The sequence below is a fragment of the Pholcus phalangioides genome, unplaced genomic scaffold, assembly GCF_987345545.1.
Source record: "Pholcus phalangioides strain wild (caught in Gottingen) unplaced genomic scaffold, Ppha-v1.0 ptg000015l_1, whole genome shotgun sequence".
Taxonomy (NCBI): Eukaryota; Metazoa; Arthropoda; class Arachnida; order Araneae; family Pholcidae; genus Pholcus; species Pholcus phalangioides.
In genome coordinates, this window is record NW_028301608.1 from 99515654 (window position 1) to 99540455 (window position 24802).

At 34.4% G+C, this 24802-nt stretch overlaps 1 protein-coding gene across 2 annotated transcripts; it reads left to right on the plus strand.

Moving 5' to 3' along the window:
* The first annotated feature begins 160 nt into the window (after positions 1-160).
* Positions 161-20671, plus strand: LOC149077181 (sterile alpha motif domain-containing protein 3-like). Of its 2 annotated transcripts, none has more exons than XM_089244917.1 (6): positions 161-454; positions 7692-7750; positions 9100-9293; positions 10111-10279; positions 15479-15561; positions 19829-20671. In XM_089244917.1, the coding sequence occupies exons 2-6, from the start codon at positions 7696-7698 to the stop codon at positions 20129-20131; spliced, it is 804 nt and encodes a 267-aa protein (XP_089101043.1). In that variant the 5' UTR covers positions 161-454; positions 7692-7695; the 3' UTR covers positions 20132-20671. The 2 variants fall into 2 exon arrangements, with proteins under 2 accessions (XP_089101043.1, XP_089101044.1); XM_089244918.1 differs by having other exon boundaries at positions 9103-9293.
* Positions 20672-24802: the final 4131 nt, after the last annotated feature.

Sequence of the window (24802 nt, forward strand, 5' to 3'; positions counted from 1 at the left end):
CTTCTCTTTTAGTTGAAAATTTAAAGTTGAAATTCAAAATTACTGATTCATTCGTAAAAATAATCAAAAGATAAATGAAAATTTTAATTTTTTTTAAAAATTCGTATAAATTTCATAATTTAAAGAATTCAACTGGTAAATATTTTTTTCTATTTTTTTTTCTTTCTTTCGGAACCCCAGCCGTCCATATCTCGTTGACCCAGTGAACTCCGTTGATCTTTGCGTTTTTTTCTGCGTTTATTATTGAGTTTGTTTTTTATATTGTGCTGATTTTCGAAATTTCAATTTGTACATTCTGATAAAGATTTTGTTGTTCATGTTAATAGGGTTTCTATTCTGGAAGTGCGTTGGAACATGACCATATGTTGGGATCGTATCCAGTAAGATAGTTAGTATTGGGCATTCTAGCAGTCTCTTCAAGAAACATTGTGTTGTATCATCCTTTCTGTATCAGGTAGTTATCAAAAATATTTTCTCAAACTTTATTATTAACCCTAGAATGCTAACTAAAAAAAAAGCTGATAAAAACTGCATGTTTACTGCCTATATCAACGTTTCTGAGACGTAGAGTTAGTATTCTAGGGTTGGAAAGAGGTATTAACATATAAATAGGTATTATATATATAATATGATTATAGCGAACAGATGCAGTATAATCCAGATCCCCTTGGCGACTTTTTTTCGGTGCCAAACAGGTCCGACGGCCAGACGAAAAGTCGCCAAGGCTGTAACTGACTGCAGACGCCAGAAAAAAAAAAAAATCACCAGCAATCCAGTGGCCTCAAATAAACTGATTTTTTTGGATGCCCTCACCTGTCTAGTAATGCTTGCTTAACAGTTTTACATGCTTAATCTTGAAAGTTTCAATCATATCTCATTTTCACGAAGCCATGGGAACACCATGGGTATCACCCAGCGAAAACTGGGGAGATGAAAAATATGGCAACCCGAATCACCATTATGACGGTTTTGGCGACTTATTGCCAGGAAAAAGTCATGGCAGACCATACTGTATCTGTTCCCCACATATGGCAGGGTTGTAAAACTATGATTTTTGCCTTCCCCCCCCCCCCCCCCACACAACACACAACTTTAAAGTTTTGTTTGTGTTAATTGCAAAAGAAAATATTTGGTGAAAAAGAGGAGTATACTATAGCCGTTCCAAAATCTGGACTCTTTTACTTTTAAATAATGCAATGGTCCCTCCTGATGTATAAATAAATATATTCTCTAGGATAGGAATAAAAACAGGATTTTTTTTTAAATAATAAACGGTCAGGGCAAAAAAAGGTTTCTGGGTTCCTTCAAGAATGGTTTCTGAATTCAATAAAAACTTGATTGCTGAATTAGAACTCCAAGTATAACGGGGCTGGTATGCAAAAGTGATAAAAATGGAAATATGATGAGTAGGATTATATAAATATAATCTATCGTTCAACGCTGCCGATTTTTCCATTGTTCCAAATCGAGATAAAATATTTCCTTTGGCAAATAAATAAAAGATAGAATTTGCCAAATCCTGAGTTTTTTATTAATCTTCTTGATGGTCAAATCGACTATTTGACGCATGTTCATAAATCAGGCAGTGAAGTTTTTGTTGGCCAATCGCGAACAATGTTCAACAACTTTCGAGATGGTTTCAGAGGAGGGAGGGGGTTGACAGGGGCAATTAACCTCATACCAAACCATGACTAGTTGACCGCACATTCAAGTGCCTACATGCAAGAAACAACCTATTGTTTGAACACTTCTCTCAGCAGAGATTGCAATGCGTGTCAAATACCTGGACTTCCAGAAGGGGATTCATAAAAATTTGGTGTTTTTTCCTAATTCTTAGAAGAAGAAAGTATAGAAAGAAGGAAACCTCCCCAACTTCTTTTCCCCCCTTTCCAATGCTTATCCTGATTACAGGATCTCGAAAACCAATTTTACTGCGTTGAAGTACAGATGAAGAATTTTCCTGTAGTGTATTGATATAATCCGTGGCTTGATGAAGAATAAGATGATGAGGTATCCAGTTGCATCCCTGTATAATGAATTTTCCAATTCCTGAGAGTTCCCCCTTCGGGTTACATACTGAAAATTACGGTACTTTCATCGCTATCTACTTGCATTCAAAGACAGTCTAAATTCGCTTTGTTCCTATAAAATTGCAAACGCATATTTTTTGAAAAATTATAAATGTTTGGAATGCCCATTCAAATTGTAAATTTTTTTCGAGATAGTTGTTAAGGCGAACTGAATCTGTAAAAACTATATATTGAATAACCACAGTTTTGTCATCTAGCCGCTATGTGGTCGTCACCGTTTTGCATTGCGAAAATCAGAGGTGTGTATACATAATCATTGTTTGAAGGGCACAAGGATTGCTTCTTCAGAAATTTCGGGTCACTAACTCTCAAAAATAATTTCAAAATAACAGATTGTATTAGAATGTTTTTTTTTAAAAATATTTTAATTTTCTTCAAAAAGATTTAAAATATTTTTAATTTTTGATCTCCTTAGAGCAGTGTTTCTCAACTGCTGCCTGGTACTTGGCCCTGACATCATTTATACCGAACGCTCGTGATTAGCCGTTTTGTTTTTCGCCGGTCGTGTGTTTGACCGGGACTTCGACTCACAAAAATAAATGTAACCGAGCTGCTGGCTTGAACAGGTTGAGGACCATTGCCTTCGAGAGTGGGCACGGGTCCCCATGCTCTCCTCTGATTTTGCCTTCTACAAAAATCTGGGTTTACAACCCGCAATTGCACAGTGGTAATCGGCTAAATATGATTTTCTAAGGTTTTCCAACTTTGAGTTAACTATTCCTTTGAAAAAAGAAAAAACTCTGTTGCCACAAAGGTCATACAGTTCTACAACACAAATGTATACACTTTATATTTCAAATCCACACATTAGCAACTTGGAGGATAGATGGCACTATACTGACCACAAAACATGTCAAACGCTGGACACACACAAGTTTCACCAACAGAAATCTGACATAGCTCCCCATATTTAGGTGTGAAAATATTGTGGGATTTCAATGATGGTGGATCAGAGTTGTGGACCACCAAGGAGGGAAAAGGAAATCATTCCACCAGGAAATCGCTTCGCAAATATTAGGGAATCAGAAGATAAACTTAAAAACCTCATTTGCTTTAAAAAAAATTCAAACAATATATTATTGAAAGAGCCAAGTCCGAATTGGAAAATCAATAAAAAAATAACTTATAGACTGATTTTTATTAGTAAATATATATAAATGAGCTTAATTTAATTACATGTGTTTTAGATTTATTACATGCGTTAAATTCTCAGTGTTTATGCAGGGCTATAACTATAGGATTTTTGCGGCCTGGGATAAACGTAATTCAGCCGCAAGACCATAGCGGGGGGGGGGGCCCTTGAGGGTCTGGTCGCCCCTCCTGAAATGTGAGAAAATTACCAAAAAAGAGGAAAAAGATGGCCAAATCTATCGTTCTATCACTTAGGTCCCCACCCAAAATGAAAGTGGTTCCCCCACCAAACGAAATTTCTGTCTATAGGGCTGTTCAGCTGCCAAGGCAAACATTATTTTGCCGCCCCCACAACTTTAAAATTCTATAATTTTATAATGTGTTCTTTGTTCCTATCTAAAGTAGTTGCCAGGGCAGTTGCTTCCCTCCTTCCCTCCTCTAGATACGGCCGTGGTTTATGCGTTTCTTTGCGAGCTTTCTCTACTAGTAGACAATTTAAAGTAAAAGAACCTAGTTGTAAGCTGGTAAATTAATCTATTTTTTTTCAATGAACCTTTAGATTGAAAATCTTTTTAGAAACAAGTTATTTGATTTACAGGGATAGCCGTGAATAATGGGGGTGGGGGGGGGGGGCAAAGACCATATACATTTTTTCGAGAGGGACCCACTTTCGCTCTCAAATGACCCAGATTTTGCTAATATTCTGGGACCCAGGTAAATCAGAGTACAGCATCATCTCTGCCTTAGTATCATGAACTTCATTAAGATACCATTGTGCGGAACAGAGTGGATGTATAAAATGCAAATAGGAGTACTTCTGTTTCTGTTTCCAGCAGGTAACGATTTGATTTTGAAAATGCTTTTGAATAGTGGGCAGCATAAAAAATGTCGGTGAATTCTTGATATTGATAATTGAAATATTTTTTTTTTACTGGAATTTACATTTTATATTAAACAATTTTTAATTGTCCATGATTTGCATTTTCATTTATTTTTCCATCTTGAACTTGATATAAGTCGTTTTGGAATCCGTATTATATATATGACACTTTAATTTGGCTAAGGTTCTCTCTCATTTGGCTGCAACTTTTTCCATCTGATTAGCCAAATTGCTGCAATTGATACAAAGTCAGGGGAACCCTGGCAAACCTGTGAGAAAACAAGATCCAAAACGAAATATTCTGACAAAAGAAAATGAGCTTTAAAATTCTAATGGACTCAAAAGCTGCACTCTTCAACTCAAAAGCATATCACTAGCGGCAGCTTCGCCTTCAGACAATGACAAAATAGACTGAAAGTAAAAAAAATTACAAACCTACAAGCTGAAGGAAACAATAATACCAATTGCCGACATAAAAAGAAAACGCTAATGGAAGAAAATGGCTGACTGGAAAGAAAAGCGTCAGCCGGCTGAAAAAGGAAATTGTGAAAAAAAAAGTCGCCAATGAAAGAAAGGATTACACTAAACCTATTTTTCATTTTGTAAAGGTATATTGTGTGGCTAGACAAATCTTCAGAAATTTAAAATAATTCAAATTTATAGAATCAATATTTGTATGCACAAAAATTATTTATCCTGGGTTTATATCAAGGCTGGACAAATTGCAAAACAATCTAGGTGCCAGAAAAAATTTTTACACAAAAGTCTAAAATAATATATACTTCTGACTTTTTCAGGACATGGTGACCCCTCTTTCATGGTGGCAGATATGCTGCTATCAATTCCAAACATTTGGTGCTGCTCTCAGCCTACAATTTAATATCTGCACTAAGAAAATTTTAGGCATCGATACTAATTTTTTAGTCACCATGGCGACCTGTTGCCTGGGATTTGCCCAGCCCTGGTTTATATATTCACCGGGGTCTAGGTCAACTTGTTGTGGGACAATTTGTCGCGTTCAATTTGTCGCAGCAGCAATTCGTCGTGGTACAAATTTGTTCCAGGCTCATTCCGTCACTGTACAAAGTTGTAGCAAAGTCATTTCGTTGCGACAAATTGCTTCAAAATTCATATGTTTGTTGTGATCTTATAAATATATAGGGTATATGACATGGGTGTTGCTCTTCACTTGTTAATACAAGATATATGGAAGACTAGATGTTGTGAAGATATTTATTATTTGAGATGTTAATTAATTTTTTTAAGGAAGGAAAAACTCATCTCTGCCTCTACCGGGAGTTGAACCCGGGTTCGATTAATTACCATTAGTACCGATTAGTAGTTCGATTAGTACCATTAAATCTGAAAGTATTTCACAGTTCTGAATACAGCAACACAGATTTCAGTAACTTTTTTACTTCTTTTTTCTGATTTAATCGTCTTCTATGTGAAGTAGAAGCAGGGACAGGCTTAAGTATTTTGCGGTCAGGTGCAGAAAAAACCTTTGCGGCCCTTTAAAATGGCTTTCTTGATCCTCTAATATCCTCGGACATCCTGGCAGGCACTAACCCACAAGAATGACTACATATTCATTCAAGCCAAGCACAACTCAGGTCTATCGCCATAGGTAATTTACTACTGAGTTGATTGAGTTGTGTGGGAAGTGTGAGTGTGTCTCCCCAAATCCCTGGATCCCAAAAACACTGGGTGGGGCCACAAGGAAGATTACATACAAATATATATATATATGAAGTATACGAATAAACACGTAATACACACAGCTGCCTTGCAATATTTGGCCAGTCGTGGCCCAGCCTTCAAAGTTCAGCTGCCTCTGGAGTAGTCGCCTAATTGGTGCAGTTTTCAGGGTGCTGCCTCGCTACAGTTGCCTATATGGTGCAGTTCTTGCCCTCCCATGAGTGAGGTTCTTAAAGTGTAGCCAATGTCAAACTATGTACTATACATTATGGTAATAATAAATTTGGGCAACTTGCTGCACACCAAGAAAAATCGTAAGTTTGTCCTTAGGCAGACAAGGTTGAGAACCATTGCTCTTTTCAATCATGGTCCCAGCAAGAATGAGGCTAACAGGGCTCCAGCCCAGAACGATTTTTTTTTCTCTTTATCTTCACCATATAAATTCGCTATAGAAGAGCCTGTGAAAAATTTGTTCTTGGGGGGGGGGGGAAGGTCAAAGTGAAAAGCCAAGTTATGTCTGCAAATATATATAAGCGAGACAATGAAAGATCTGTCAGGGCTAAACAGTTGCTACCCAAAGCCGCAACTAAATACTCTTTCAGCTGGGGTGAGCACGCATCCCCATTGTAGTTTTAAGTACATAATTGAAGGATGAACTTAGCTCTCCTCCTTGTTCAGCACCCAGAGCACCAAACCCGTATGCACTCTTGATGGGGGGGGAGGGATTAAAATCCTATGACTGGGTTCCCTTCTTAGAAAAAATTTTATAAGCTATTGCTTTGCTAAGCAGTTAAAATGTAACTTAATAAAGGCATTTTATTCCGTTGTGTGGCTGCACTTTTCGCACTTGGCCAAGTCTGGCATTGAGTAGAAGTAGTTTTTCTTTGTATTTTCTCAAAATGGTCAGTGGGCCACAGCAAGAAGCTGCAAAGACCACATTTGGGCCATGGGTTAGAAACCTTTGGTCTAAGGCATTTTCTTCCTGTTTTGCCCACGTCTATGGCAGGCATCTTCTAAGGTATTTTCTTCCTGTTTTGCCCACGTCTATGGCAGGCATCTTCTAAGGTTATACACATAGGTTTCTGAGAAAAACGAGAAAGGCATCAAGTTGTTCTTTATATAGACTTCTGAGGAATGTATGACTTCTTTCTTACTTGGTGCAAAAACCTACTTGTGTTTAACCTCGTGCATTTTGCCTGTTGTGGCCTTGTATTTGTATTTAAACCTTAAACCATCTATGCCTGCCATAGATGTGGGCGAAATGTTAGGAAGAAAATTCCTTAGACCATGGCCTAAAAACCTGGAAACCATTTGTGACTCATTGAATGTTGGAAAGTAACGGTTCATGAAAGCCGCAGACTTCAATTGAATCCTTCGTTCAATCTTTAGTTATTGATGTAATTTCATGCAGTGTGCTCACGTTCTATTTCAAATTAAAGATTCCCCTTCCCTTAAAACGAATGATTTTATTCTCTTCTCCCCTTCACCGTATGTGAGGTTTTAAAAATTTTGTACTCTGGGTAATCAAGGGTCTACTGCACATTAATATATAGAACAATTTTAAAAGAATGCAAAACAATATACTCTTGTCAATACACTAAACATCATGCTTTGATTGTAAAAAAAACCATTGTTATGAAACCATGAATTGTTGTATGCATGAAAATACAAATTAATTCAACTGTTAATTAAACCCAGAATTAAAAGTGTAACTTGTATATGATCCTAATAGATGTTGACACGAGTAGCACCAATATTCTGTGTTACATAGCTCATTACTTGTGAAAATGTTGGTTTTAAAAAAAAAAATTAAAGTAAAATAAAATGTGCAGTTATTTTTATTTCATTATTCATGTAAAAATTCAAGATTAAAGGTATGATTATGTGTTTAGGAAAATGTCACATAAGCCAATCTGTACAGAGAAGAATAATAAGAAAGTTCAAACTGATGGTAAGTATATTTTATGTTTTGTATTTTGCGTATATTGCCTAAGTGCCAATGCTTTGATTTACCCAGAAGCCATCAAAACAGAATATGTCGAAAACTGTGACAGAGGTCGCAGAACAGTCTAGAAGAATTTCAAGAAATGTGTTGAAAACACTGTTATGGAAATTTTTACCTCAGAACATTTCCAGTTAGCTTAGGGCTCATTGCAGAACAATGCAAAACATTCTGCTTTGGGACCAAAAGCCTTCTAATTTTTTTAGCCTTATCAAAATCTTTCAATTGAAAACCAGATTCTTCCGATTTCTCTTATCTTTATAGTTAAATCCCTTAAAAAACCCTCAAATTGTTTGCTTTGCATAAATTAAAAATCTCTAAAGAAAAGCCCTCAGTCCTTGCAATCTCAAACTGATTAAGTTTTCTTGAGAAACATGCGGGAAATTGTCAATTGTTGCCTAATATACAAAAACTGAGCAAAGTTTCTAATTGTTGCTAAAATTTCCAAAAAAAAAAAAAAAAAAAAATTGCTAATGGCAAAAAATAAAGTACTGCAAATCAGTGGATTAAAATAATTTCTACAGGGGAAAAACATTTAACATGGCAAATATGGGAGGTGAATAGGGCCTACTCAATCATAATTACCTTGATTTCAGTGAAAAATAAAAATTCAAGTTGGCTTTGTTGAAAATATAAAAAACTGGACCTTTTTGTGACAATATTTTAAGTGGTTTTATTTAAAGACTGGAGCTCAAAAATTACAGGAAAATACAGGAATGTCCTAGAAATAAGTGATATGGTCACACTGAAAAATCCTCCATTTCCCTTTTATTTTTATGGCATGTTTTCTTTAGCAGCAAAATGTTTCATCACGTGACAAACTACAGATTTTTCTAGTCTGGGAATTGGCACCTATGTATTGTATGCCCATGCTGAGTTGGCCTCTGACCTTGACAGGCGAAGGGAGGGTTCATTTTTCAAATAGGGGGAAAGGGGGAAGAAAAACTCTAAAATAGCACAAAAGACGCGAATGGAAAATACCAACCTGCTCTGACGTAGCCAGAGGCCACCTCAGCGAGGGTGTACAATATTACATATTGAACTTGTTGAAATTATTGTTTTGCTGTTCAGCATTGTCAACGTAGCATGTGAGTGGAAGTCCTCTAAGTAGTTCAAAAGAGCATGTAAAAAGATAGCAAACGTGAACATCTCCACTGGCTATAAAAATGTTGTTTTTTTTGTGATTTTCCCAATATTTTCCCTTTTGGCACTTGTGTTTACCACTTTCAATTGTACTTGAATACTGTATATACAGAGAGTTTGATTTCTAATTGATTTTATATTTATTTTTAAACTAGAAGAAATAGGGACAGAACTGAAAGATGTAATAGATTTCATGAAAATTCATCACGTTCGTGCAGATCCTGATCATAACATTCTTAAAAGATGCATGGCAGCAACATTTGACTACAGAAGACATTTTATCAGCTATTATTCACCTAAAGTAATTGAAATTCAAAACAATTATCCAGCTTTGTTCAATTTCTCAGAGGTGAGGATTACTATAAAAAGTATTCTTTTTCATATTTGTACATGTGTGATTTCAATGAAAAAAATAATGAATGATGCAAAAAGTACAAAGGTACATTATGTTCGAATATGAGACACTTGGATTCATGGCATTTGACACCGTCAGTTCGACGCAATTAGTCTTCACGCTGTTTTGCCAGGAGGAGGAAGGGGGAAGCATTCATTTCATTATAAACATCTGCCAGTGTAACATGCATTTTCCTTGTTGCTGTTTATTCCATTTAGAAAAATATAAAAAGCAACATCTCTCACTCTCTCCTGAACATCTCAAGCTAAAAACAGTGGGCTGCGAGCAAAGCAAATGGTATGGTAGCCCAGATTGATGACAGTTCCCCTACCATACCACAGAATGTTCTGAGTCGTAGTGAGTTTGACATCTAAAAGTACAACTGCACAGCATATTCCACCATAGAAAGTCTTCATACCTTAGTCTGCACACCAGCCTCTCAGCCAAAGCCATTAAAAGAAAAAGCTGTTCAGAATCTGCTATAAACTTTAGGTTCTTGACTAATCAGCCCACAGCCATATAACCATATAACTCATCAACTTTCAGTATTTCATGAAGATTCCAAATTTAGAGTTTGTCGTGGTTAACCAACTGTCCAGTTGCAGCCCTTAAAATTTCTCATCATTGACTGATAGGTGCCTAAATATATGAAATCTGTCTAGTGCCCCCAAATCAAATTCATTTGTCATTTTTATGTTTTTCTCTTTTGATATCAGTTGTATTTAATGTTGTTTTGCAATTGTATCTAACTCTATTTTAATTTGTTTTGCAGATAAAAAGAGAATTCAAAAGAATAACAATCATGAAAGTGTTTGAAAATTTTAGCAAAGGCCTGGAATGTTATCATCAATCAGTCCTAGAGCATGCATGTGGATCAAAAGAAAAGACATTAGTAGAGTCTCAACTTCAGCTATACAAAGATGACAGAGAACATCTGCAGTGTATGCAGTGTTTTCCCCCTTTAAATTAGTTTCATACATTATTATAATATAATATTCTGTATTATAAATAATGTTTCAAGAACTGGTTTAATATTAAAAATAGATTATTTATTACGTTAAAAGTGGAGAGACATAAACTAAGCACTGGAGTGAAAATGCCCAAGCCGCTTACTTGCTGGAGGCACAAAAACATTGTGTTTACAAAAGCTCCGTTGCCACTACATGATAGAAAAATAACTCTTCTCGATTTTGGCCTTTTAAATGGCTAAGTATATTTATTACACATAATACACTTATGAATTATAATACACATTGGAATCTTTATAGGACCTATGTGGACTTTCAAGTTGTCCAAAGCAGGGTACGCTGATTTAAATCAGTTTGACTTAAATCATGATTTTAATCACAGTTAATAATGCGATGAAATCACTGTTTAAATCGTGATTTTAATCAGAATTTAAACCAATTGATTTTTTTAATCATTGATTTAAATCACAAAATTTAAGTTTCATTTTTTCTTTATTTAACTTCAATGATATTGAAGTAAAAATAACCTAGTATGGTATGCATGTAATAGAAATACATTGAACATTGAAGGACCAGACACACCCCGCTTCCCATCTCAAGGAGATATCAAAGTGTTCCCGAAAGATGGGTGCATCCGGAATTTTATTAAATATGTATATATATCTATATAAATTTGTATAACAGAATAACAAGTCCAATTACAGGAGTATAAATCAACGGAATAATTATGATAAATCATGATCTAAGAATCTAAATTGATATTATAGCGTCCTTGGAACGTCCAGACTCGATAATCAAATTCTGTTGGTGGCACTCCATCCACGTTTGTTGGATGTCACTATTCGTGTAGCCTGTACAGCGACGAATCGATGTCATGTTTGCGTCACGTGTCCTGGTCCAAGTGTCCAAGTCAGCCAATGTTCGGACACCCAGATGTTTTAGCTCATTCTAGGCACACATTCCTGTTCCATAAGCATCCTACGTCTTAATTCTCCTGGGCAATTAGGAGGTTTTCATCATTCCCAGAGCTACATCGGCTGGCTAGCTGGATTATGGGTGGCATTGATTCACCACGTTAACATGTTAAGTGTTTATAGTTTCTCCAATAAAGTTCGCCGTTCAACGACGTATCAGTTTCGTGAATTTCCAGTACCCCTACGTGGCCGCAAGTTGTAGACTCTCCCTGGTATCAGCTTTACTGGTCTGGAAGGCTGAAATTCATCCTGCTTCTTCCTTAGTCCACCCTTCTTGTCGTGCAGCAAATATAGGTTACTGTCTAAAAATTGAATCAAATTTTGAATGCGCGAGAAGTTCATCGGACTTTTTAGTATTCTTCTTTTGAATGCCGTCATCTGACTTTGTGACATCTGACCAAAATGAAACGCTGATGTGTGTGGACATTGGCAGACGTAATGCCATAGTGAGCCCGTAGCACCACACTTACAAGCATTGTGAGATGATCGTCCAAAGCGCTGCAAGTATGTCGGAAACGGACCATGCTCAGTTAAAAAGATTGTTTTTGCTCGCGGCCATACACACTTGCGCAAAGCCACTCTACGTTCTATCTTGTGGGTGTCTTTCTTTGAGTTCTTGTTCCATTCAACTTACCAAAGATGAAGCATTCTGTCTTTCAAGATATTGCGGACATGACTCCTCGGCCAAGGTAGAACAACCAAGTCTTTCAATGTTGTCGCTTCCTTGGCAAGTTGATCCACTTTTTCATTTCCAGCAATACCTACGTGTGCTTTGACCCAGACTGCCAATAGAATATTTTTCATTTAGTTGATGCTAAATGACTTTGGTTACATTGAATGAATCAAGAAACCTTGCACCATATGTGATACTGAAGCGCCACCAGGCATTCACTTTAAAGGGCGGAGTCCTCATGAATAAAATCACTTTTATACAAGAGAAATGTGTTAATCTATGAAGTTAATTTGGGCTCAACAACTTTTCATGTTACATAAACACAGAATTTTGGTGTTCATATTTTTTGACTGTAGTTTGTTTAATGTTTAGTTTGTAGGATTAATGCTGAATTAAATTTGAGGGATTAGGTGAAAAAAATAGGTAGCTGATATGAAGACATGTATTTTCAATGATTAACAAGATATTTATTAATTAATTTTTAATTTAAAAAAAATCTAATTTAAATATTTAAAAAAATCTAATTTTTTTAAAATCATGATTTTTTCATACCCTGGCCAGAAGAGAATTATTGTTAAAAAGTATTTTTCAATCATTAAAATTAATACAGGTCATGAAATTTATTGTGATATATATATGAAACAGAATTATGTGAACTCTGAATGTTGATTGAAGTCCATGAAGACTTTTGCATTCACCCCTTCAAACTTGGGTTCTAATTATCTCTATGAGAAAGTTTTGGAAGATTTCGCAAGCATACCTCTGAAGAGGTTAATACACTGATATTAATTTTATCAGTGAGGGAGATATGTTTCTTTTGTATTTGGCCCTCAAAGTGATAATTCATCTTTTATATGACAGATCAAAAAGTTTGTGCATTAATGACGATTAACATCACGTAAGGAACAGGATTTTTTGAAACTGTTTAAGGAAAGCTAAACAAAATATTCTATTGTTCTAGATTTAATTGGATAAAACCTGTCATTTATTCAAATTAGATTGCAAATGTGTAAAAAATACAGTCGCTACTTATTATAACAATCGTGCATTGTTACAATCATATTATAACGACTGCTATTATAGGCAAGTTTCAAATGTTTCCCGTATTCATCTCATAAGACGTACAAAGATCATTCATTCCAATACAACGTCCGAATTCAGCTTTGCTCTGATTGTTTTTTGCAAAAAAATGAGAGAAATCCGTTCGGAAGAGTCTGTTTGACCTTGATCTTTGATGTAGGAGAATTCAATACTTAAGGATGTACATGCAATTAATTATTACTATTTTTTATTATTTTCTATTCCAGTGTTTCTAAAAATGTGCATTGCTGCTCCCGGGGTGTCACCAACCTTTGTCAGGGCATCGCGATGAGGTGGAAATATTGATTTGTGTGCCTATTTACATATGCCTCAAAGTGTTTCTCTTAACACTAGAACCGCAGAGTGGGTCAATTTGGCCCAAATCAAACTTCGTTTTCATTTATCTTGAAAACTTAGACGCAGATGTTAAAAAAATTTCGTGACTTCATGATATCACATGAATATTAATTCAAGAAAATTTTATCATCTTCACATTTCATGTTTCAAAGCTATAAGCACTTGTATCTAGAACCGTGGTTTGGGTCATTTTGCCCCAACGTACTATTCTATAGGAAAAAAGGGGTTGTAGAATTTTCTTGGAAGTGGTTACCTTTTTTAAAAAGTATTTGTACATGAAGATAGTGAAGAATAAAGGTCTTTCAAGGTCAGGGCCAATTCATTGTCAGAGCAGATTATCGTTTTTTCAATTTAGAAATGGCAAGTGGAGCTAAATATATTTTTTTTCTTTGTAAACATGAATTCTTAAAATTCTGTCAGGACTCAATGAAGATTTTGGGAGAGTAAAAGTTTAACTCTAAAAAAACGTGTTGGTAAAATTTCTGTAGGCAAACGATGTCACAGAAAAAGAATGAAATTCTAGCTTGCACCAAATACATTTTGTACAGATTTCCAAACCTTGGGAAGTATCAGCATCCAACGAATCTCTCTCTTTCAGAGCACATAGTGATGCAACTGATCAAGCCATTTGAGAACAAGGGCAGAAATGCCTCAACCGACACCTTTTTTTCACTACACTGAAGCTGGCACAAATGCTAAAAGCCAAAAAATACAAGCTTAGTAGAGACGAAATCGAAGAGGAATATTATCTGACGCAATAAAGATAGTGAAACTACAGTTGTATGGAACAATGATGCCACAATGACAGTTTATCAAGGAAAGAATCATGTTTTTCATTACTCAGCACGCTTCATCTGGCAGTCGATATTGGCAGTAGTAGCCCCAAAAAGCTTCCACACACATACACAAATGTTATTTCACACTATAATTCAACAAAGTGTAACTATCATAGTTGTAGCGATCAAATGCCCAGCAAATGTTCTGTGAAGGTGGCATCACAGACGTTTCCTACAACATCCTGGATCTCACTAAAAAAATATTCCTGTATTTTGTATAGAGCAGTGCAGAAGGCCAGAACTATTTTTCGAAAGCAGTTCGTCTAAAATCTTATTGAAGAACTGCGTTCATCATACGTGTGCTGCCCTTGCGCAAAAGGAAGCGTTTGTGTGCTCTTGATCATGTAACTGTTCAAGAGCAATTAAAATAATAGTAATAAATAAAAATAAACGAGTCTGATGTCAGGTAACATAAAAATGTTGAAACAAAACTGTTAATTTTTGCATGGGATGTGCAACTTCAACATGCGGTGAATGTGCAAGAATAATGAAAAAAAAATTTGCTCAACTGCTCATCATAAATTCCACTTATCAGTAAGAAATCAATATTTATTTGACAGAATCACATTATAGACTTTTTCATACTCAATTCGACATGCTTATTTTACATCTTTGTCATATTATGGGATTACTGAAAAATGTTTTTGGACTGAACAGAGTAAATAATATATGCTAAATCTTATTTTTACTGAATTACATAATTTTTTAGCTAATTTTTTGAAGCTTATTTTATATTCATAAACAAATATGGTTTTCCATTATGAATACGCAATTAAACAACATTGAATAAGAGTAGGAAAAAACCCAGGAACTGAAAATAAATTCCTGTTTTCGCTATGAAACACCGTTTTTTCACAGTTTGGGTTAATTTAACCCAGTCCACGGTTCTAGGTATACTGAAAGTGCCGCGGTTCTAGTGTTAAAAGTGAAAATATCTACTTAACTATTCTGGGGAGCTGCAAATGAGCCATAAATTGGGCAAGAGAGCCGTGGGTGACAAAAGTTTGAGAATCACTGTTCTAACTGGATGCATTTTCATTGCAACTGCTTATATTAGTAAAAAATGAATAATAAAATTTGTATTCCATCCAATTACATAATTCTCATAAAAAGCTAATTTGTTTTTTTCAAACTTCGATATAATGACTTAATACGATTATAACAACTTTTTTTCTTTTTAACAATGGGGGTTATAATGAGTGTCTACTGAAATTGTGTAATTCCAAGTCAATTTTTTTATTATTTTCAACAGATGTCAAGACAGCTGGTACAGTATTATTACTTCCTTCGTTATTTGAAGTGGATCTCCATCATTTCATGACCTTTAATGATCGGGTGAGAAACAGTCATGATTTGTTACTGTGTTATTTAAATTGATTCTCATATGATATTATTTTGCCACATACAGTAGACTCTGTAATCCTGTGTATATCAGACCAGGGGTACACCAAATTACTGAAAATGTCAGGTTACTGGAAGGTCTTTGGAAAACAATATATTCAAATCATTTAAACTACTGTACACCAGATTTTTATTAACAAAACACCATATAAAGTCAAAAATGAACTGAAATACGAGTAAATACAATGCCACGACAGACAAAATGCCCAATGAGGTGGCTGATAAAATGATGCCCATAAAAATATGGATGTCATATATTTCAAAAATACAGCAACCCAATTAAAAAGTACTTTAAAATTTTATACTTACTTAATTACTTACTTATACAGTTACTCATACATTACTTACATATACTTATACAGTTATATAACAGCTATGGTTTTTTTTTTCATTTGTCTTCCTCTTTGTGTGTCTTAGTGTTTTATCCTGTCCGCATATTTGTGGAATATGTTTTAACGCATGTATTTTTAATGTAAAAAAGTGGTCTGGCGAGAGAGCAAAAGAACTGGCAAGAAAATGCTAGGTTATCGAGTCTACTGTAACTGGTCATAGTGACGGACTCTCATCGCGAGGGGCCCAGGTTCAAATGTTATTGTCGACTGAAGTTGGTTTTCTGTAGTTCCCAACTTCGAGGTGCGAATGCAAGCTGATCTCCCCATTAAGAAAGTCTTGCCTCAGAAAGCAACAGGCCTACAACAATAAAATCTTCAATCATTACACTTCACTCATTGTTCAAAAAATAAGAGGCAGATGGCAGCACACAGAACAAGCATTACACAGAAACAAGCTTCACGTTAGGTTCCTAACATGGACACGTAAGGATATTTTAACTTTATTAACACACATTCCAATATGTACCAATTCATTAGAAGTTCCGCAGAGGAATATGGACGAGGTGCATGTATGGTTTAGTAGTATTGGTCTACTGTACCTCTATTAGTACAATGTAGGCAGATTAATTAATACAGTCTGCCCTCAGTATTTGTAGATTTCGTATTCGTGGTCTTCTTCCCATTTATGGGAAAACACTTCTTATGTTTTTTCTAGTATTCAAACAAACCCCATTTATGGGAAAACACTTCTTATGTTTTTTCTAGTATTCGAACAAACTATGAATTATACATGTTAATGATGGCTCTCCAGGCTTTTCTAGTGCATCTAGAAATTTTTCTAAACAATAAAAGAAAGTGAAAACATTGCAAGAAAAATTCAACATACTGACTATGAATAACAAAACTTAGCCAATTGTGCATCATTAAGGTGTCAATGAATCTACCAAGCAGAATGTCCTTTACTTGTTTTGTAATTATAACAACATATCATCCAGTGGCACGATTAGGATATGATGTGAGCATTTAAAGCTCACTATACACATTACTTAATGGTGATGATTGTGTATCTAAAGAATATCATACGTCTCAAGTTACAAATGAATTACACCATCGCTGATGTCATTCATATCACTGTTGTAGCTGTGGGAGCTATAAATATAAAAATAGTTAATTTGTGTTGGAAAAACTCTCTTGAACTTTAATTTGTGCCCGAAGACACTTCCATTTATACGGTACTAATCAAAAAATTATAAAAGACATTTACGTTTGATTGATGAAGGATGAATCTATGATATGGACATAAAAGAAATCCAATAATTAATTAAATGCCAATCTAGGTACATTGACAGAAGCTGAAGTCATGTCCCCACGAAGAAGTGGGAGAAACAAGTTCACTATAAGCAATTGCAGATATTCACTATCAGAGATTTCAGGGCCTCCATTAGATCTTTTTGTGAGCTCATTTTCTGCAGACAACTGAATAAAACCTATTTCCAAGCATGCCTTTACATGTCTAACAGCTTAGCAAAAGTGTGATTTATGCTAATTTTGGCACTTATTCAATCAGAAACTCTGCCAAAAATTTAATTATTTTGTGAATATCTTACATATTTTTCAAAGAATAAATGATTACAATTCTGACATATAATAAATGTCTAAGCAACTTAAGCTATTCTAAACTACTATATATTTCATGGTATCAGGACAGTTTACGCGAGACAATTTAGCGCAGCAAAAATTCAGCGCAGTGATTGTTTTGCAAATAAAAATTTCCTTCATACTTTTTTCAGACTTAAAACTGGCATACTTTCAAAATGCTTTGAAATTATTTTAAAAATAAGGTGTGGTTAGAATTTTTTTTTTTGACACAAATATGTCGTCTTCATGAGATCATGTCATAAAAAGTAGTTATGCTTGCAGCTGAAAATTATGTGTTATTCCTTGTAGAAATTCATCTGATGTTCAATTCTCAAAATTTTGAACTGTTTCAAAAATTCTTTTTTCAGCGTCCATAGCTCTTTTACAACACTTAGCATTTCCGTGACCAAAGATTAACAGAAATTAAATTAGAGCAGTGCATCTTTAGTCAAAAAAATACTAAGCGTCATAAAAAAGCTATGGACACCGAATTTTTTTTTTTTTTTTTTTTTTGAAATAGTTCAAAATTACAAGAATTGAACATCAGATGAATTTCTACGAGGAATAGCACATAATTTTCAGCTGCAAGCGTAACTACTTTTTATGACATGATAATGCATTTCTCGCAACAACAACATATTTATACAAAAATTGCCACGTTTTTAAGACAAATAAATTTAATTGGTCGAATGGTCGACGCGTTTCGGCTCTTCAATGGAGAGCCGTCATCAGGACTTCGTGGTGAGAATTCACGCGAATGAGTCGTGGAAGAGTGATGTTTACGTCTGGTCGTCCGAAGAGTTCACCTTTGTATTTGCTGCGTCCGAGTGGTCTTTGGATGTGAATTGGGGAGCCATCTGTTCTAAAGTGTTGAAAGTTTTTTCACGACTGAGGTTAATAAAGCCTGTCCAAGCTGACGAAATAGGTGGTGTGTTTCTTCCATCATTAACGAGGAAATTCTGGCATGTTCTGATGAAGTATCCCTCGAGAAAATTCAATTCAGAATTGTGCGTTGCTTTTTTAAAAACAAATGCTTTATCAAAATCAAAATAATGTGAATGTTGCCAACAGTGTTGGGCAATAGCTGAACTATCCGTCCGTCCCTTCTCAACATGCTTTCGGTGTTCGGTAAATATTCGAGTTACCGAACACCGAAAGCATGTTGAGAAGGGACGGACGGATAGTTCAGCTATTGCCCAACACTGTTGGCAACATTCACATTATTTTGATTTTGATAAAGCATTTGTTTTTAAAAAAGCAACGCACAATTCTGAATTGAATTTTCTCGAGGGATACTTCATCAGAACATGCCAGAATTTCCTCGTTAATGATGGAAGAAACACACCACCTATTTCGTCAGCTTGGACAGGCTTTATTAACCTCAGTCGTGAAAAAACTTTCAACACTTTAGAACAGATGGCTCCCCAATTCACATCCAAAGACCACTCGGACGCAGCAAATACAAAGGCGAACTCTTCGGACGACCAGACGTAAACATCACTCTTCCACGACTCATTCGTGTGAATTCTCACCACGAAGTCCTGATGACGGCTCTCCATTGAAGAGCCGAAACGCGACGACCATTCGACCAATTAAATTTATTTGTCTTAAAAACGTGGCAATTTTTGTATAAATTAAAACCAGGCAAAGTTACTTATTTTTTGTGATAACAACATATTTGTGTCAAAAAAAAGTTTAACCACACCTTATTTGCAAAACCATTTTAAAGCATGCTAGTCCTAAGTCTGGAAAAAGAAGGGAATTTTTATTTATAATACTGTGTTATTTATAAATCACTGTGTTGAATTGTCGCTGCACTAAATTGTTTCCTACTGAATTGTCTTGCGCTGAGCTGTTATAGATCCTAATCTAATTCCCTTTCGTTATTTATTTTTCCCTATCCTCTTTTTCAGAAAAGAAAATTATGACTTTTTATGTTGTTCTAATTCTTTGAATCAGAGTTTTCATTATTTATTACATGAGTTTTTTTGTACTTATTGTGAGCTCATATATGAGTACACATATGAAGTACCTTGAAACGTCTCGAATGAATTCATCTGCCATAATTTATAAATAATGCTATAATACTTTGAGAAAGTTAAGAAAGAAAACTTTTTGCAAGTTTTTCATAAAGATTTGATTATAAATATTCTCAGTATAGTTTTGTTTAAAAATTAAAACCTTGTTTTTTAAAGCTGTTTCCAACTAGTATATATATGTTATGATTGCAGGTTCCAAATAGCACTTCAACAAAAATAGTGTGCAACTCATCGTTTGAAAACTGCTTAGCCAAAAATTCAAAATTCAAAGTGTGTGTTGAAAAACTACGAGTGTGTGATACGAATGATCTGAGATCAGCTTTTTTTGCACTGTGTGCTACGTATTATGTATTCGACATAAAATATCCAGTTGTGTGCGAAGAGATGATGACATTTCTGGAGAAGGTTTTTCTAAAGATAACGCCTGAAATGATGAAGATTCCAGAGAAAGTTAAACATGTCGAGACATTATTAACCGAATCTCATTGTTCATAATCTTTGCTGTAAGAAAATTCTTTTTCATTTTCATCCATTCATTCCCATTTAATATATATATATATTTCTATTCAGATCGATTCATTATGAATGATGACATGATGAAGTCATCCAATTTAGCCTTTGTTTCCTGTTATTTGTCCAGATTTTTATTGCTGCTTGCAAAATTAGTGTTCGGTCTAATACCAGTATTGTGAAAATGTATTGCATGTATATTATTTATATGCATAATTATATATTTAAAAATTCCTTTGAATTTCAAAGGCTATATTTGTATTTGATAATATGAATTTTGGAATGCAAACATATTTGTTTGTTTTATTTGGTTCTCACAAGCTGCAAATTTTTCTCATGTTTAAATGTAGATATTTTCGTCATAGTTTTTATTTTGATGTTAATACAGAGTGCCCCACAATCGACTGATGCTTTCTAAAATGGAATAGCTAGAAAACCGTGACATGTATTAGACATTCTTGCAGAATATAAATGGCTGAAGTCAGGAATTTTCAATATGTCATTCATGTTGCAAGAGGTTGTGTAGTTATTAAAATAAAAAAATTAAATGGACACCCTGTGCACAGAAACCCACTTAGAAAGTTGATGTTTCTCCTGATGCTATAAAAAAATTAAAAAAATCACATTTCCAAGTGCAATATTCATAGAGAAATCTGAATTTAAAAGTTGTGGGAAAGAAGCATTGTCCATTAGTTTTTTTGTTTTGGCAACTTTATTGTGATTTTTGAGTTGAATATCTCTGCGAATATTGCACTTAGAAATGTGAATTTTTTTTCATCAGGAGAGACAGGCAGCAACTTTCTAATGGGTTTTTGAGCACTTGAATGATGTATCTGAAATTCTGAGTTCGCGCACATTTATATTCCACAAGAATGACTGTAATATCTGTCAGTTTTCTTGCTATCACATTTTGAAAACTGTGAGTCGATTGTTGACACTCTGTCTTGCATGTCATTGCATATATGCCATCATAATAATTTTAATCAGTTTTCTTCGAAATTTATCATAAGTTATAACAAGTTATTAAAATTGATTAGCGCAGTTGCATGTGTTTTAACTGCTCACTAGGCTAGTAAAAGATGATAGTGTATTTCACAATTTTTTAAGTGTGTTACATAATTCTCTGTTTCATTTATTGAACTTGTATTTTTCTATATTAAGAGTCAGGGTTGTTTGGTTTAAAATTTTCAAAAAATCAAATAAAAGTGGCCTAAATATAATTTTTTTTTCCATTAAAAATATCATATTGGTTTATTATTAGCCAAAATTTTTCCTTTTTACCACATTTTATATTCTCGTTTACATTCTGATGGTATATCTTTAAATGGCATAAGATGGTATAAGTGGTTTTTCTTCAAAAAGTCTCATAAAAGTGGCCTCAATGTATATATTTTTTTCATATGAAATATCTTAGTTATTTAAAATTATATACAGAAGCCAAAATTTCTCATTCTTACCACATTTTCTAACCTTTGGCTACATTCTGATGTTCTACCTTAAGCAAATTCATAAATAAGGATTGCATCACACATATAAATGTAGTGGTGTGTTATCTCACAGGATTTCTTTTTCCCTTCACAAAGAAGCAGCAACAGTAGTGACACCATCATGCTAGGGGCAGGTGGTCCTATAATCCAATAAAGACACCAGCTGTCCTTAAAAAAACAAAGACTAGTGTACTAGTAGTTACATTACCTCACAGACATTTTAATTTTATTTCCCATAAGAAGTAGCACATCTCCTACTGTATAGCTCCCAGTCTTAATATTCAATAGTTTTTTTTATACTTTCACCGTTAAGCCCAGTTGATCAAGGTTCTATTATATAGTAGTAACAAATTTATGAAAAATAATCAGTTATGTACAAAGTGATTATAATTAAAGTTTTGATTCCAAAACTATACAATATATACAACTACTGGCCAGAATGACTTGAAAATTTGCATGGATACTCCTGAAGCAATGGAAATTTGGCAAAAGAAAAAAGTGCAAGTAGATGATGCTGTACTTGGCCAGCAGTATAATCTATTTTGTGCAACCACATCATTTTAGCACTTCCACAGCATCAGTGTGTGAATAGAACAACTTCTATCAAGATTCACATTGCAATACCAGTAAAACAGCTGCTGAAGACCCTTTTTGACAATAACAGGATGCATCTTAACCCTCTTACAACTTCTGGCTGGGGAGGGGGGGGGGCAACCTCATAATGTTGTGATGCCATTGGTGAATTGCAATCTCCAGCGCATCCCCTATATGTTAGAAGTTCCTCGGGAATATTAGCATGTGGGCGAGTTTGTTTTAATAAAGGTGAGTGGTGGTGCAAGCGCATCTACATCATGACCATGGCATACTCTGATCTGTTGTTGAACAAGAATTTTTGTGCATTCACCTCATATCATAGTGGACAAGATATTTAACATTTCTTGAGTAAGTTGTAGTTATTTGTTCAACTACTTCGTTTTTTGTGATGTTTCTATGAATTATGAAATCTTGTAATGCTATAATTTAATCTTGTAATGCTATAAGTTATCATTTTGCCATGACTGGCTATCGTTTCCATTCTGCAAGCAAATTTCCTAAGTGTTGGATGATGTCATTAATTTTGCATTTTTAAGTATTTTTTTCCCTTTACCAAATAAAAGTCCATTTTTTCAGGAATATTCATGTCAATTTTCAAGTCATTTATATTGTAAATCATTGCTAATTAATCTGCATTATTTATGCTTCATTAAATACATTACATTCACCTAATTTTTAATATAGTTTTTGCAAAATAGCTTCCTAATTAAGCATACTGAAAGTAACTGGAGAAAAAAAAATCTTTATATTATATGATTAATACCATTAAAAGAATTTTTTTGAACACACAAAGTTGAGTTAAGCAAAAAATAATTAAATTGCGAAAGTTGGTTTTTGTTAAAATGTAAGAAATATTTATTTATTAATTAAATATGGGAATAGTGTTAATTACATTAAACATTTCAGTTTAATTAATTATTAGAAGTTTGAATGATTTTTCAGAAATTTTATTGTTTTTAATGTTAATACTGTTTAAAACAAAAAACTGGTTTAAACCAAAAAAACCTGGTTTTTTGGTTTTTTTTACCAACTCTGCTAAGAGTAATAATTTGAATTTCAGAGCTATTTGAGATGATAAATATATAGGAACGTTTACAAGTGGTTCCTTTTGGGATTAGAGGTCATAAAGGATAAAAACAGAGCTGTGGGAGTGGACTTTTTGAACAAATCTAGCCAAAACATTTAAATTGTTATGTGAGTATGCACTAAAGTTTATGAATTCAGATTTTTACTTTGATTGGAAAATTAATATTTCACTGATAAATGGCACAGACTCTGTCATGTTAATCTTCAGATATGATCTTAATTTGCATCTGAAATATCCAGCATTCAGTCCAGAACTTAATTTTTATAACTTTTTTTTTCCGTTCCCAAACAAAATCTAAATTCATATGATGTCCAGCGTCCAACTTAAAACTGGAACAGCCAGGGCTGCAACTAGACACTTTGTCACCTGGGGCAAGCACACATTTTGGCACCTCATGTTAATGTAAAGGGAGCAGTTGAATGGTGAACTTGGCATCCCCTCTAGCCCCCCCCCCCCAGTTGCAACCCTGGGCACAGCTGTAATGTAATAACCAAACCCTACGTAAAATGCCACATTTTTTTAAGAAGTCTATTTTTTATGATTTCATACAGAGGTGATAGTGGCCCCCCCCCAAAATAAGGGAATATTATAACAATGGTATGTGCATGTAAGTGTTGTGAACCTAACGTAAAGTTCGTTTCTGTGTAGTGTTGGCATCAATTTTTTTAACTATTTTACTTCTATATTTTCCCTTCGCCCACTTGCTGTTGATCGATAGGTCAGGGGAAAGGACATGCTCGAAGATAAATCTCACAATAAAACTATCTGTGCTCATCATTACCTAAACAAGAGGGTCTATTATTGTTAGGCGTGATGAAAGTTAAAAAAAAAAAAATGTAACTGTTACAACAAATGTGATAAATCGGTTCTTACACATAATCGGTTAATTTTGCATACTTACCAATTGTCTTTTCAAGTTCGATAAATTTATCACTTTTACTGTGAATGTGCATATACCCAAAGCATTGCCGGTAAATTTGATAAATACAGTCAAATCCCATTATAATGAACTCCAAGAGACCGGAGAAATCACTTTGTTATTACAAAATTTCGTCATAAAGGATTACAAGATTTTTATATATTGGTCCTTTGTAAACTTATCTGAGATTAGAAAAATTTTCATTAAAATGAGATTTTTGATATAACGGTATTTATTAAAACAGGAATCGACTGTACTTTTAACCGGTGATTATGCATAATATCCAAGCATTGTTGGTAAATTTGATAAATACTAAAAACATCACTTTTACCTGCAATTATGCATAACCAAAAGTGTCTGTAAATTTGACAAATACTTGAAATTTATTGTCTTTATCTGTGATTATGCATAATACACTAGTGTAATTGGGTTGAGCCCGAGTGGTGCAGTGGTAAGATGCTCGTTTTCGACCATGAAGGTTACTGTCAAGATCCACAGGTTCGAATCTGGAGGAGAATATCAGAAACAAGTTTTTTTACTTACCAAGCCTGGGGTGGCCACTGATAGCT